General features: G+C 53.9%; 5 protein-coding genes across 5 annotated transcripts; 3 read left to right on the plus strand and 2 right to left on the minus strand.

Moving 5' to 3' along the window:
• The first annotated feature begins 126 nt into the window (after positions 1-126).
• Positions 127-2,917, plus strand: STEHIDRAFT_137143 (uncharacterized protein). Its single transcript, XM_007300102.1, has 4 exons — positions 127-373; positions 468-968; positions 1,254-1,585; positions 1,803-2,917. Exons 1-4 carry the CDS (start codon positions 296-298, stop codon positions 2,863-2,865), a joined length of 1,974 nt encoding a protein of 657 aa, XP_007300164.1. The 5' UTR covers positions 127-295; the 3' UTR covers positions 2,866-2,917.
• Positions 2,918-3,639: 722 nt separating this feature from the next.
• STEHIDRAFT_153087 (uncharacterized protein) lies at positions 3,640-5,331 on the minus strand (the record flags this gene model as incomplete). The annotated part of the gene is made up of 1 exon (XM_007300103.1): positions 3,640-5,331. One exon carries the CDS (start codon positions 5,329-5,331, stop codon positions 3,640-3,642), a length of 1,692 nt encoding a protein of 563 aa, XP_007300165.1.
• Positions 5,332-6,795: 1,464 nt separating this feature from the next.
• Positions 6,796-7,293, plus strand: STEHIDRAFT_107997 (uncharacterized protein; the record flags this gene model as incomplete). The annotated part of the gene is made up of 1 exon (XM_007300104.1): positions 6,796-7,293. The coding sequence occupies one exon, from the start codon at positions 6,796-6,798 to the stop codon at positions 7,291-7,293; it is 498 nt and encodes a 165-aa protein (XP_007300166.1).
• Positions 7,294-7,880: 587 nt separating this feature from the next.
• STEHIDRAFT_165757 (uncharacterized protein) lies at positions 7,881-10,765 on the minus strand. The gene is made up of 4 exons (XM_007300105.1): positions 10,479-10,765; positions 9,994-10,405; positions 9,330-9,892; positions 7,881-9,195 (listed from the first exon to the last, which is right to left on the minus strand). The coding sequence occupies exons 1-4, from the start codon at positions 10,694-10,696 to the stop codon at positions 8,490-8,492; spliced, it is 1,899 nt and encodes a 632-aa protein (XP_007300167.1). The 5' UTR covers positions 10,697-10,765; the 3' UTR covers positions 7,881-8,489.
• A 314-nt stretch (positions 10,766-11,079) lies between these two features.
• On the plus strand, positions 11,080-14,126 carry STEHIDRAFT_118506 (NTF2-like protein). The gene is made up of 8 exons (XM_007300106.1): positions 11,080-11,356; positions 11,569-11,784; positions 11,847-11,963; positions 12,014-12,264; positions 12,330-12,934; positions 13,010-13,305; positions 13,418-13,549; positions 13,622-14,126. The coding sequence occupies exons 1-8, from the start codon at positions 11,129-11,131 to the stop codon at positions 13,655-13,657; spliced, it is 1,881 nt and encodes a 626-aa protein (XP_007300168.1). The 5' UTR covers positions 11,080-11,128; the 3' UTR covers positions 13,658-14,126.
• Positions 14,127-14,385: the final 259 nt, after the last annotated feature.

The raw sequence follows: 14,385 nt of genomic DNA on the forward strand, positions 1-14,385 counted from the left end.
AGATCGGGCTTGAGACGAACCGCGACGCTCGACCGCCAACCCAGTTCAGTCAAGCAGTCCGTTGCCAGATGGCGAGGTAAGCCGTCTCATCCTTCCTCTTCGCCACCACCATCGCCGTCGTTGCCCATTGCATTCCCGGCGTCGACGTTGTTGTCGCCGTCATTGTCATCGACTATGCTCACCAGCTCACCTTGATTCTTGTGCCTGCTCATGGTCCTTTTACTTGTCAATGGTTCCTTTTATTCATGGTCTAACATAAACCGAACCTGATTGGCGACCATGTTGCTCTCTCGATATGATCAGCCATAATCCTCTTCAGGATCCAAACGGGGTCAATGTCGACCACACGGCTCACGTCGATCCCACAGCTCAGGTCAGTCCTTACCGCAGTGCTCTCGTCGGGGGAACCCAACCCCCATGGATTTGGTCTGGGCCTCAAAACTTAGCACCTTGTCTCTCTCACACAGTCACTCAACCAAGCGCTCGATCCACATTTATCGCAACAACATTACCATTATCCGCCACCGGCCCATATTATCACGCAAACGAACTCTACACACCCGACAGATCACTTGGCGTTTTATTCGCCACATCAGCCACCTCCGCCACAACCTCAGCAACAGCAGTCACAGCAAGACCTCCAGCCTACGCCGCCGCTTGAACGTCAACAAGAACCTGTCCACGTCGCTCCTCCGAAGCGGAAATATACCGACGCCACGTATGGCCAATCGAGTGGCGTAGGTGGAAGCAAGAAACGAAGACATGCACTGGGGTCTGGCGATGCTGGAGCAGATGGAGGAGACGACGACGACGAAGTGGATGGTGTTGAGGGTGAAGGAGGTGGGAATACGGCTGCGCGGCATTGGTCAGATGACGAAAAGACAAAGTTGTTTGTGTGGTTGTTGGGCCAGGAAATGGACGAGCATTTCGACGCGTTGAAGACGAAGAAGAATACGTGTTTTAGGGAGGTGAGTTCATTCGGTCACTGTTGCTTTTGTTCTTGGTGTGTGCTTTGGCTAGGGATAAAACGGCTCGGGGGGACAGTGAGTTTGCAGATATGCAGAAATAACCTTAACCGCACTCCTGAGGGAGCTTGAAGTGCCTGTTTATATAATGCACAATTGGGAGTTGTTTTTGAATGACCGTTTGCACTCCATCCTTATGGATGACACCAGCGGGCCACATCTTCGCTACCCAGACCCGATTTTATTCATATTCTCATCAAATACTTATGTGGCACACTTCCACAACAGTGCGCAATGGATGCCTTCGGTGGCCGCAAAACTTTCCTCGCCGTCAAAGGCTGCTACGAACGCAACTTCGTCGTCTTCAAGCAGATCTACGCCTTCGAGACCTTCACCGCTAACATGCACCACCAAAATCCCACCCAAAGCGAAGGCGGTACCTCGGTAGATCAGGAAGCGAGCAACCAGCGATTGAGATCTGAGAATGAGACGGAGAGACTGAGGGAGTATGAGAGGAAAATTTATGCGGCGAGGAAGGCGGGTTTTCATGTGGGGAATTTGAGCTCGAGAATATTGGATCATTGGCATAGGATGGGTTGGTATGCACTTTTCTATCACAGGTAAGTTGAACTGTTCACACATTTCTATGGGTAAAAACCCGTAATCGGGCTATCCAGCCTGAGGTCTGTGCAATCGAGGCTTAGCGGTGGCGAAAGGGTCCTTTGTTCAATTCAACTCTAGAGGATCCTCGTTAAGCCCCGTCGTGATATCCTCTTCACTTATTCTCTTTCTCTCTCTCTCCACCTTCACGCTAATCATGTCTTCTGCAATCTTCAGATTCCATGGCGACCCCAACATCCACCGTCCAGCCCAAGGCAGCGGCGGAAATCGTCGAACCATGGGACCCCCAGCGCCACCCATGCACTCCCTTACACCCACTTCCGAAGAATCAGTAGACCCCCTCTCCGGTCCCTCTCATCACCACCCACATCATCCACAAAACCACGCTCACCATCAGTCCCTCCCTCGCGACCGCGACTACGGCACCCTACAAGATCACTTACCTCCCTTCGACGCAGGCGACTCTATCCCCTCACCGCCAACAACGCCGAGCGGAATGGCGCCGCTTAATTCCGGTCAGATGTATGAGACGAGCTCCGGATCCACGGCGAGTTCGGGAGGTATGACCGCGACGGTTCAACCACCTCATAATCCGTATCGACTATCAGCCATATCGGTACAGGGAGTCCCGGCGCCCCAAAGCCAACCTCAGGGTGTGAATGGGAGTAGATCGCCGGTAGTGACGAATGGGAATGGGGGCGTGGGTGCTGGTGGGATGGGAGGAACTACTGGGATCGGAATGGGGTTCGAGCCGGCGATGTTTCCCTTGCGGCCTGCGGCGCTCCAGGCTCAGCAGAACGAGTTGCAGCAGCAGCAACAGCAGCAGCAGTCACAGCCGGGGGTGGGACAGGGGCAGGGACAGCTTCAGCAGGCGCAGTTTCAGCAGTCGTCGGCGTCGATGCAGCAGGCGTCACATTTGAACACGGGACAGACTTCGCAGCCGCAGAATCAGCAGCAGCCTATAGCTGCTTTTACTTCCGTTGCTCAAACGCTGCTTACGACGTGTATGCGGCTCTTGCAGGCGCAGCAAGAGGACTCGAAGGTCCGGCTCGAGTATTTGAGGAGAAGGGAGGAGAGGGAGGAGACTGAGAGTAGGATTAGGATGGAGATGGAGAGGCGGAGAGAGGAGAGAGAGGAGAGAGAGCATGAGGCGAAGATGAGGGGCGAGAGGGTTAGGCAGAAGAGCGAAATTGCGACGGAGATTCTGAGTAATGGAGCGGTGGAGGGGAGTGTGAGGAGCGCGGCCGGGGAGTATTTGAAGAAGCTTTTCGCGGAGTGAGACATGGGATGTCCGGGTTGCGACTCTGACTTTGTATACCTAGGTAGTACCTCAGGGCACTCGAAGTTTTCTTCATTGTCGTTTGTTGTATGTACAATCCCTGTAATCGCTCAATCGCCCCGGAGATACTCAAACAACGGGCTTGTATTGTGCTTTATCTCTCCCGTCACGTTGCTGTCAAATCAAGCTTCCTTCCTGGAGGCTATCTACTGAACATGATCTGGCACCGTCTAGAATCCTCAAAGCATTTCACCTGCTCACTGCAATGGTACTGTTGCTGTAGTCTCGAAATCCAGACTCAAAGATCGAGGAAGACAATTGTTCTTCTTCACTATAGACTGTTGCTGGTGTAAGTATCTTCGATTCTGTGCAGATCAAGTCCGCACTGACACCGACAAATCATCTTAATCCTGGCTATTTCTCACCTCTTCACCGTGGCCCCTTTCTGGGTTTCTCCTCTGATTGCTATCAAAAGCTACTGGAGACATGCTTGCGATCAGGTACTACCTGTTGGTTGAAAGCGGTTATCAATGACCGCGTTAATATTCCGATCTCGCCGCCAATGGAGTAATACTGTTCCTTTTATTCTACAGTACTTGGATGTCCAGCTAATGAACATCCGCAGGTCGCTGGATTTGTACGGAAAAGTGAAAATGGTGTCGCCTGGTGCCAATCTTCCCTCTGACTCTCTCGGACCCTTTACGATGCAATACAAGCAAAACAGCCATACCTGACCGAGAACTAACATTTGAGCACCGTCCAACCTCGAGCCTATTAGTTCCTTTCTTCCTCCACAACAGTCTCAACAAAGCGCTCAATTGTCTCCAGCATCAGCCCCACATCCCCCCTCTCAACCCGCAGCTCCCCCAATTTTCTGTCATGGATCCTCTTCCGCTGCACAAGGGCGTTCAAGAACAAACTGCGTAACCCTCTACCCTCTGACTCATCCCCTCTGCTCTCATCCCTGAATGTAAAGCCCCAATGTACATTCGCGATCGTAAGGCTCTTCATCTGGTGGAACGTATCGTGATATCGCACATCTGGCGTGATATGCCGTTCGGTGATCCAGATGGTGAGGAAGGTCGCGAGCGCCCGGTCGGCATTCGCAATACGGACATGCTCCAGTCGTGTCATCTCTGGGAGGTATCGTGTCAAGCACTCGTCTGCTCTGTTTGCGTTTCCAGCTATATCCAGCGATACGACATCCCCGAGGCGTAGGGACTGCATGAATCCCGAGATGGGACTGAGCGCATCGTTGTCGTCGCCTCGACGCTTGATGAACGAGATCGCCAGCTGGGGATCATCAGGGTCGTTATCAACGCTGTCGTTGTCGCAGTAGTTGTCGTGGTCGAAAACCGGAGACGACGACTTTCGCATCGGCGATGCTACCGTCCAGCCCTCAAAGACATGCAACATATGTACAAGCTCCTGACTCTCCAAAGATCGCTGGACTCTCAAACGGCGCATTTGGCCGTTCCCAGACCTCACATCACCCTCTGAATCATATCCGTATGCCTGATGCCTTCCTCCCGGAAACGAGTGCGCTATCCACTCGAAAAGCGGCTTGTAGGCAGCTCCATACCCACAGGTCGCTTTGAACGACTTCAGCTCCGAGCTGAACGTCAAATGGCGCAGTAGACGTGCGCAATCGTTCGCAGGGCCTTCGAGCTGGATAGACCTGAGTGCGGGCAATTGGACGGTTGCGGTTGCGACAGCGTCACGGTGACTCTCGCTAGGAGATTCAGGCGAAGGGGGTAAGTTGTCGAGGATGAGCGATCGAAGGCTGCTCATGCCCGAGAGTGCGTCGAGTAACGATACCAGCGAAGGTATACGTGAAGAGGGGTCGGAACGACTGTCGTGAATCTTGAGGGAAGTAAGGCCGGCGTGGAAAACGGATGCGGACCATGGGAGAAAGTAGCCGTTCAGCTCGAGACGACGAAGGCCGGGGACTGAGATGCTCAAAAAGCTGATCGGGGCGGGTCCAGAATAGTTCGTCTCTGTACACTCAATTGAAAGATATCGCAGAGAAGGTGCAGAGGCTGGAAGCCTTGCTAGTAGCATTGTGAGGAACTTTCGGGAGTTAGTCTTTATGATGAGCTCTTTCGTGCGATAAGACTGGTCGTCCAGAATCGACCCATAGAACATCAGCTCCCTTCCATAATCGTCCAGGTGAGTCATATCATGCACTCGAAGGCGTATGGGGAGTGTCTTCGATCGTGCTAGAAATTTGGGTACCCATCGAGGTTCCATGAGGATGTCTGTCCACAGATAGGGACAATCATCCAGCGCGACCTGGCGCAGACGTCGGCAAACAAACGTGATGACGATCCACCTGCATGAAGCGACGGTCCTCTGCCCAGCTGCAAGATGAAAACTGGGCCCAGGGGAAACGGGTGGGAAGAGAGCTTGGTAGTCGAGCATGATCTTGGCTAGGATTTCGGTTGGAAGACGGAGGAGGGAAGACATTGATTGGCGATGATCCCGAAGTTTCTGGATGGCCTGTTGAAGTTTTTCTATGCGTGCGTCCAGAATATCTCTGATAGCGAGACTGTTCGACGCTTCGTCGGGACCAGGAAAACTGTGGATGGAACGATCAGCGCTAGCCCCGTGAGCTGGCTACACAAGTACTAGTACTATAGTCGCGCTCGGTACCCATCTACTACTGGTGGATCTTCGGGGCACTAAACCTTGCCTGAAGCTCACCTGGTGTACTGGTTTAGAAACTCGTCCATTCTCAGTCCTCAGTCAGAATGGGGCGATCGAGTTACTACTGTTCTGCACCGTGACGTTCGACTCGGACAAGATGGCGACTCGGAGTCTAGTCAGGGACTCCGAGGTAGCGCGGTACGTAGTACGCAAGATAATGCGCAGATGTGCAGATGTGCAAGTCAATAGTGCAGATAATGTCAATGTACTGTACTTTTCCGACCTACTGTTCGTCCCCTGTCCCCCCACCCCACCGAACCGAACACTTTTAGGGGGACTGTCCCCCCCTCTCACCGCCCCAACGAACAGCTAGGGGGGACATGCTCGTAATTCAGCAAAATTCATAATTATAATGAAAATCAACGAACATATTCCGATTGATGTTTTTGCACTGTTTTGGCCGAAATTTGTTGATGATTGTATGCTCTGGCTTACTAAAATCCCTGAGCACTCATATATGAGTGAAAAATCTTCATCCAGTGCCCTGTAGTAATATTTTTGTGGTTAAGACATTGAACAGTGTCCCCTGTCCCCCGGGCTCGACGAACAGGGGGACAGATGTGTGGCGCCAGGCCGGCAAACTCCGGGAATTTGAAATCGAACAGTAGGTCGGAAAAGTACAGTATGGTGAAAGACGCTTGCAAACTGAAAATTCAACATGAAAGTTCACCGTAGACGTCGAACGTTGAACGTTGGCAAGAGAGCTGCTGCCCTGATTCTGAACGACTCGGAGCTGACGAAACCGTTCGCACGGCCGCTACTTGGGCGACCGAGAGATCTTGTGGCGGTTGAAGACACGCAAGCCCGACACGTGTATTTCATAGATGGGTATGTGCCTGATTACGTAGTTAGTTAGTTCAACTCCGACTCGGATGGCCGTTAAGACAAAAATCGAGTCCCGGTGTAGAATTATTTTTGTCAGCCCCCCTTGGCCGCTACATACTCCACAGCACAGGATTCTCTTTTAAATTTCTGCCAGCGCAGAAATGGATACTTACCATTAATATTGAACTCTGCCGACACAGAACACATACATACTGGGGGAAGTGTCGACTTCGTCGCCGGACACCTTGCTTGAGATAAAAATTTCGTAATATATACAACCTCTTATCAGAAGAGTGAAGCGGTGTATTGGATGCAATTGACGTTCGGGAAATGAAAAGCTAAGCTATAAGGTAGTACTATGTTGAACACGGATTGAACCAGACGAAATCCATTGTCAGTATGTATTTGGGAAAGTACCAAACAGTCAAATGGGTCACTCCACGCAAGATATACACTCTGGCCGTGCATCAGGACAGCACCCCGCGCCAGAGACGACTCAAACGCACAGGTCTTCAAGTCGTTGCCGAGTTCGCTATGGATATGAGAGTTACGGTGACAACAAATGTGGAGATAGACATTGATATCACGAGTGGGGCTCGAGGCACGACCTCCAGCATTATTCTGGATGAGGGCAAACAACAATATCATGATGGAGACGAGTCAACGGTCGTGCTTCATTACATGCCAGCATGCATCCTTGTCGAACTAGACCGCACACACGCCACACAGCTAGAAGGTTTGTCACGCAATGTCATAGAAGCAAAGACCGAAGATGAGAGTCCAAACACAGCGAGAGGCCACAGTAGATTGCACCGTCAAGCAACATCAATCCTCCATGACAGCTGCGTACGGCTTCACAGATTTCCGGGCACAAGGACTCCCGGCTGCACTGAGTGACATTGCCTCGCCTCCGAGAAGAGAGTTGAACCTGTTCGATCTTAATGTGATATTGTCGCGAAGTTCAGGGAGATCGACTATTCGACTGCTTCGGGCTTTCGAAAACAAACTCTTGTTGAAGGGACACTGCGCAGAGTAGATGGCGGAGGATGGCAGGCTGGGCACGTTGTATTGCCCAGAAATTGTGGAAGTGCGTTGCCCAGGTCTAGCTGGAGTTTGGCGACATTGCAATAGCAGTAAGTACCGGAATACCAACGTCGTTGAGGTTCGAAGCGAGAACGCCCAACGGTGCACGACGGGATTGGTTTATTCTCAGTGGATGGCATACGCCGGGAGTACCGGGGAACGCCGGTTGATGCTGCGTTGTTCTTCCCACGATTTGTGGGTGTCCAGAGACCTTGCAAGCAAGGTGATTAAGTACCTTTGTTCTTTGTTCGGGCGAGTTTGGATCGTGCAGAACGAAATTGTTTTCATTCATTTCTGTCCGTGACGGTGCAGAAAACAGGCCTATATAGGATCCGGCGCTGTGCTCGTACTGCTGCATTTTGGCCACTTGCACTTGCACTGAACAATTGTCATTGTGTACCGCGTAGTAATTTAACCAGCACCACCAACAGCACCACCAACAGCAGTACCAGCACCACAAGGACCAGCAACTGACCAGTGTAAGTGCAGATGCAAACACGGATACGAGAGGGATATCGATAACGTAGTACATAACATAACATAAAGGGTAAGCTACGAATTCGTGGAGAATCTGAGAAGTGAGAAGGAAAGAATTGAAAAGCGGGCTGAGAAAGGAAAGAAAAGCAGAAGCGAGAAGCGAGAAAAGTGTTCATCCAAAGACAAACCAAGAGCACTGACAGAGGGAAAGGCTCGCAACATTATTGTAACCGCGACCGTAACTGTACCGTTCGCCGCTTTTCGTGAAGGAGTAAAGGAGAAGAAAAAAAACGAGCAAAGAGCAGTACCCCAGGGCCCCATCCCCCGACGACAAAACCTGACTAGCGATGTTCATGATCATGATCAGTAGGAATTGGCCAGAAATCGAACTAACAGACATCGACACTTCAAACAGATCAACCAACCAAACGAAGAATTCAATCAAAATCGAAATCGAAATCAAAAATGAATAATCAGTCAAAGGAAAAGTCCACCTTCGCCTTCCCTCTCTCCTCTTTCATCTTCATACCACCTCACCCCCTCCCCCCATTCGCATACATATACGTCCCCGCCGCCTTCCCACCCGCCGTCCCACCCGCCCCCGGCCTATAATAATTACCCCTCTGCTGCCCCCCACTCAAACCCACACCACCCGCCGTCGCACCCCCACCACCCAAGACAGCCCCAAGCCCATCGGGCGCCGCTACAGTCGGCATCGGCCAGGGGAGGTTCGGTCTCGAGACGGCCGGTGCCGGTGCTTGTGTGGCGTTCGTGTTCGTGTTCGTGTTTGTGCTGGCGTGCGAGATGTGGGGTGTATGAGGTGTGTGCGGTGTAGAAGTGTTGGTGATGGGGTTGTTGGTGGATGCGGTGGAGGTGGAAGTGGTGGAAGTGGTGGGAGGCATGAGCGGCGTCATGAGAGGCGTTGTCGAATGTGCGGCTTGAGAGGAAGGGGGGCGTGGATGTGTGTTTTGGGTTGAGGGCGACTGATGTATCTGCGTTTGCGTTTGTCCCTGTGTTTGTGGTGGTTGTGGTTGCGTGGAAGACGAGCCCGGCGTGCTATGGTTCTGTACAGGCGACGCGTTCGCAGACGTGGTATGGTTCGTGTTCGAATTGTTCGAGTTGGAGTTGGAGTTGGAGTTGGAGTTGGAAGGTCCTTCCGTGTTCCCGCGACGTCGTTTGGTTCCCCGGGTCGTACTTTCTTTGAGCCCGATAGTTGTCGCTCGTAGCAATATCTGATGCCTTCATGACACATAACACGCGTCAGTCTCGCCATCCTCATCCAAAGTCCCACACCACAACCCCCTCGGGCTCAACCCAAACCGAAATCGAAGCGGAATGAAATGAAACAAAGGAGAACGAGAACGAAAACTCACCTAGACCTCGTACTCCCCCACTGTCCCACCACCCAATCCCAATCCACCTCCCCATCCTTCGTCGCCCCACTCGTCTTCCCCATCTCCGCCAACCTCCTCAACTTATCCGATTCCTCCGCTGACCACGTCCCCGATGCGCCCCCCACATTCACCGGATTCATGTTTAGGGTCGACTGCACGCCGCCCGTATGGGGGTGGGGATGCGGGCTCGCGAACGTCTGCGCGTTCGATGGCGCTGGTGGTGCGGATCCAGAGGGCTGAGCAGGTGGTGCCGGGGCAGGGACAGGGGCCGGAGATTGCGAGTAATACCCCGCAGCGGGCGTATACTGATAATAAGGCGCGGTGGGATAGCCGGCTCGTGGTGGTGTGTAGACGGCGGGCGGATAGCCGAGGGGCATGATGAAGGATTGGGGGTTGTTGATGACGGTGGGAGGGGGCTGTTGCGAGGGGGGGAGGCCGGTGGGGGAGGCGGAGGTGGAGGCGAGGGGGGGCGGTGGGGCGTAGGGGAGAGGGTAGGTCGCGGCGGGAGGGGGTTGGCCGACTAGTTGGCTGGGGTTTTGGAACTGTGGAGAGGGGGTCGGAGGAGTGAGATGAGGGTGGCCAAACGGTGTGGCCCGTGAAGGTGTTTCCGAGGGACATTGTATCGAACATAGAAAGAACTCACGAGTGAATCACAGATCCGCTTTGCATCACCGAGCATGGCAAGCGGGTCGACTTTGTGTGATGGACCCATCTGGTACGACTGATGGATGACGACGGGGGACGTCGCCTTGACGAGCTCTTCGGCCGCGCCATAGAACTCGGAGCAGAGGTTGAGCACGCGCCACTGGAACTCGTAGTACTGCTGGTTCTGGGGCGTGAGGCCGGGAACGGGGGGCGGCGCCGTCGTCGGGGCGGGATAGCTGCTGTGGAACGTGCTCTGGTGCGCCTTCGCCGACACGCTCACGCTGTCCCGTGGTTTCCTGTTCCTCGAGCCCTTGGGTCGTCCCGGCCGGCGTTTGTTCTCCGCATCGAGTGTGGCTTGGGACTGCTCGGGCTGCTGCTGGCCAGCACCGTCCGTCGAGGTCGCGGCCGGGCTTCGGGCCAAAAGGGGGATGTTAGACGAAGGAAAAGACAAAAGGCGTGCGTGACGGGAGATAGATGACATACGCTGGGGCAGAGCCCTGCCCGTTGGTCGGGCTCGGCTGCTGATTGTGGCCGTCGAGCTCCTCCTCGACGACGTCCTCCTCCTCCTCCTCCTCTTCCTCGCGGTGCTGGTCGCCGGTGCCGGCGTTGGAGGGGTATTCGAGGGCGGGCGGGGTGTAGGACGAGTACTGCGGGGGATGGAGTGCATGGGAAAGAGGTTGATAGTGCTGAGAGCTATCCATGCCAACGCGTTTGGGGATCGGAGCTGATAAAATATAGTCAATGTACTCTTTCGAGGACCAAAACAACCCTCTCAGCCGTCCGTGGGAACAAATCGCACCCATCAACAATCCTGCTTTTCGCGCCCAATTCGCACTCCGCTCTTCGGCATCGCAGCGGCAAATGCTACATACATTCAGACAGGAATTCATCGCAGCCCCTGCATTCGAGAAACACCTGCGAGCTTTGCCTGATGGTCGGTAAATCTCGCTTTGAACGGGGTGGGTGGACAGTGACACGGCTGAGTCAGCAGATGCCGTGACCGTCGGGCGTCACCGTGTGACTCGTGCTCCGGGCTGTGAAGTGCTGGCCCGGCTCCGTCTTTTGGCTTGAACAGCAACCACGACCATCCTCGACCGCCTGCACGCCCCAGTCTCCAGATCGCCCTACAGACAATGTACTCAGACGCCATCGCGGCGCCCTCAGGCAGCCGCGTCGTCGCCTCCAACGCCCTCCGCAGCGCAGGCCTCATCGACAGAGACGAGCGCATGCGCGACGCCACCGACAAGCATCATGCTGCCCGAAAGACGACCTCCAAGATTCGCTCTCACAAACCACGTCTGATCGACTCTATCAAAGGCGACTCGCACGGACCCGGACCCGGTCCCAGTCGTTCCTCAACGGTAAATACACCGTCGCTATTTTCCTTCTCTCACCGCTCTCTTGTACTCGACAGTCGGCATCGTCTATTCTCTTGTATGTAACACGTAGAGCTTACAATGTTCATCTTCCCGTCCTTCCCCTCTCTTCCCCCTTCCCTCCACCCAACCCACCCCTCTCTCTCGACTGTCCTCTTACTGCACGTCCGTCCGTCCGTTGGTCTTTGCTTCACCAGCTTGCACAAAGGCTGGGTTCCTCGGCTGATCCCCTCAGCATCCGAGGCGCCGCACGTCCCACCCCGGCAGGTCGTGTTCGCAGGAACGCCATCTCCCTCAATGGTACACGGGTCGAGCCAAAGGGACGGCCGATGACGGCCGTGCGGCCACTGGAGGTTTGGAGAGAGTTTGTTAACAGGAGATACAACCCAGAGTCCAGGTTTCTGAACCTCGAGGTCCGTCCATTCATACATCTTTCCTTTCGTCTCTGAATATCGACGCTCATCTCACACCGCAGCGAATGTCTGAGGACGAAGAACTCGGAAAAGCTCGGGTCCTGCCACCTGGCGTGCCCGGGGCGAACGGGAGAGAAGCCGCCGTCATCTTCAAGCTTGCCGCTTCATTGAAGCCACCGGTATGTCGGGCGCTTGTTTTGCATGAAGTCATTGCTCAATCTCTGCGTAGGTCAAGACGGTGTCTCTAGCGAACAACAACTTGCACACCTGCCATGCGCTCTCGACTCTTCCTCACTACCTCCCCGACCTCGCCAATCTATCGCTAGAGAACAATAATATCAAGCGCTTCACCGACCTCGACCATATCAACATGAATACCGACAAGACGGATAAGTTCAAGTGCCTACGCGAATTCATCCTGCTCGGAAACCCCCTCCGAACGAACGACGAATCGCACGGGCGAATGGACACATACAAGAAGTAAGCCACAAAATCACTTTTTTGTCTGACTCTCACCCAGCGGTGGCTCACCTTCTCACGCTCAGCAACATGCTTCGACGGTTCCCCACGCTAGAGATGCTGGACAAAGAACCGGTAACGAAGATCGCGTTCGACGGGCCCAGCACATCGAAAGCACCACACACCGGTCCTCGGCCTATAGCCACCACCTTCCCGTCCCAAATGATGCCCGCCTTCGTAGTCGGCGTCGACGGCGCCCTCGTCAGCTCCTTCTTCTCCAGGTTTTTTCCCCTCTTCGACACGCAGCGTTCAGCACTCCTCGACGCCTACTCCGACTCCGCAACCTTCTCCTTCCAAGCCAACACCTCCATCCCCGCCCGCGCGCGCATTCAAGGCTTCCAATACTCGAAGGAAATGCCACACCAGCGCAACCTCGAGTGGTCCACCTGGCTCGGCGCGGGCCACGGCGGCTCGCGCAATCTGAGTCGGATCGCGAACGCGGTGGAGAAGATGGTGAAGAGCATGCATGTGGGAAGAGAGGCGGTGATTGGCGCGTTGGAGGCGTTGCCGAGGACGAGGCATGAGATGGAGGGAGAGGGTGCCGGGGAGAGGTTTTGTGTGGATGGGTGGCCGGTGCAGCAGGGGGAGATGGCGTGTTTGTTTTTGTCGATACATGGGCAGTTTGTGGAATGTGAGTTTCTCTTCTCTTCACTTTCACGCGTTAGCATATTGGATACTTAACGGTGGGTGTGGATGTGTGGTGTAGTGCCGACCGAAGGTGTCCGCTCCTTCGACCGATCGTTCATCCTAGCACTAGCTCCCGCAGGCTCAAGAGCGAAACTCGCAGGCTGGGACGTCGAGATCCTTTCCGACCAACTCGTCGTGCGGAACTACTCGAGCCACGAAGCGTGGAAACCCGGTCCTTTACTCGTTCAGGCGCCGGATCCTTCTTCGTCTTCCACGTCTTCGTCTTCGGTGCCTACAACGAGCGCGGCGGGGACGGCGGCGCCGCTTTCGGTGTTGCAGATTCCGCCGGTGGTGCAGGAGGCGTTGAATCCTATCGTGCGTCTCTTTCTCCTCCTTCCTTTCTTTCTCCTTTCTTTGTGTGGCACAGACGACTGACGGTGTGCGTTGTGATTGTGTTTGTGATTGTGTTTGTGATTGTGAAATGAAGCCCGAGCCACAACGTTCCCTGGTGCTGCAGGTGTGTCAGCGGACGGGCTTGACGGTCCAGTTCGCGGTGGAGTGTTTGGCGGGGAATGGATGGGAATTGGATAAGGCGTTGGCGAATTTTGAGCAGGTTAAGGTGTGTTTTATTCTTCCGGATCTGCCCAGATTTTGGTGTAGATGCTGACGGTTGTTGGTTTGTTTGATATAGAGCACGCTTGGACGGGAGGCGTTTTTGACTTTGTGATGGACTTTTGTTTCTGGCCAAGACGCCGTCATCGTCGAATCGTTTTAGGCTTTGCCGAGATGTAGTCTTTGGTCTTTTATGGCTTCCTAGTTTTGTTTTTCCACTTTTCTTTATCGTTCACCGTTCTATCTATTTCAAGTTCTGTCAACGCGAGTGATTAGTCTGTTCGTCATATGTACCGTCACCGTCGTCGTGACGAATCACATCCTGAACCATTCACATAGCCATCGACGTCCAAGCATACGACGCCTAACCAAACGACGTTGACTCTTTTTTTCTTTTGTTTTTCTTCCTCGTCTTTGTCGAATCCGAACCCAACGAATCGCATACAACCCTCCATACAGCCCTCCATACAACCCTCCATACAACCAACCCTCCATACATACAACCAACCCTCCATACTTACTCTCATACATACATACTCGATACAATACGTACAATATCTCTATGACCTCCTTTTACCTTCCACTCATCTACATAACAAATCGTAACTCGTAACTCGTAACTCAGCCGATTGGCAACTGGCGAACGCGAAAGTACGAATGTATATTCTGTCTTGACGATTCTTTTCTGCGCGGTTGGTTGGATGGAGGGTGACCAGGCAGGATTGAATAGTGAATGTGTGGCCCTGGGTGGCGCGCTACACAAGTTCGTTAAGCGCCCTGTTGCGGGGCAACGACCGGGTCCGGAGCGTTGGGCGCCAAGCACTCGCCAGTTGTGCCACAGCG

Source organism: Stereum hirsutum (assembly GCF_000264905.1).
Source record: "Stereum hirsutum FP-91666 SS1 unplaced genomic scaffold STEHIscaffold_2, whole genome shotgun sequence".
Taxonomy (NCBI): domain Eukaryota; kingdom Fungi; phylum Basidiomycota; class Agaricomycetes; order Russulales; family Stereaceae; genus Stereum; species Stereum hirsutum.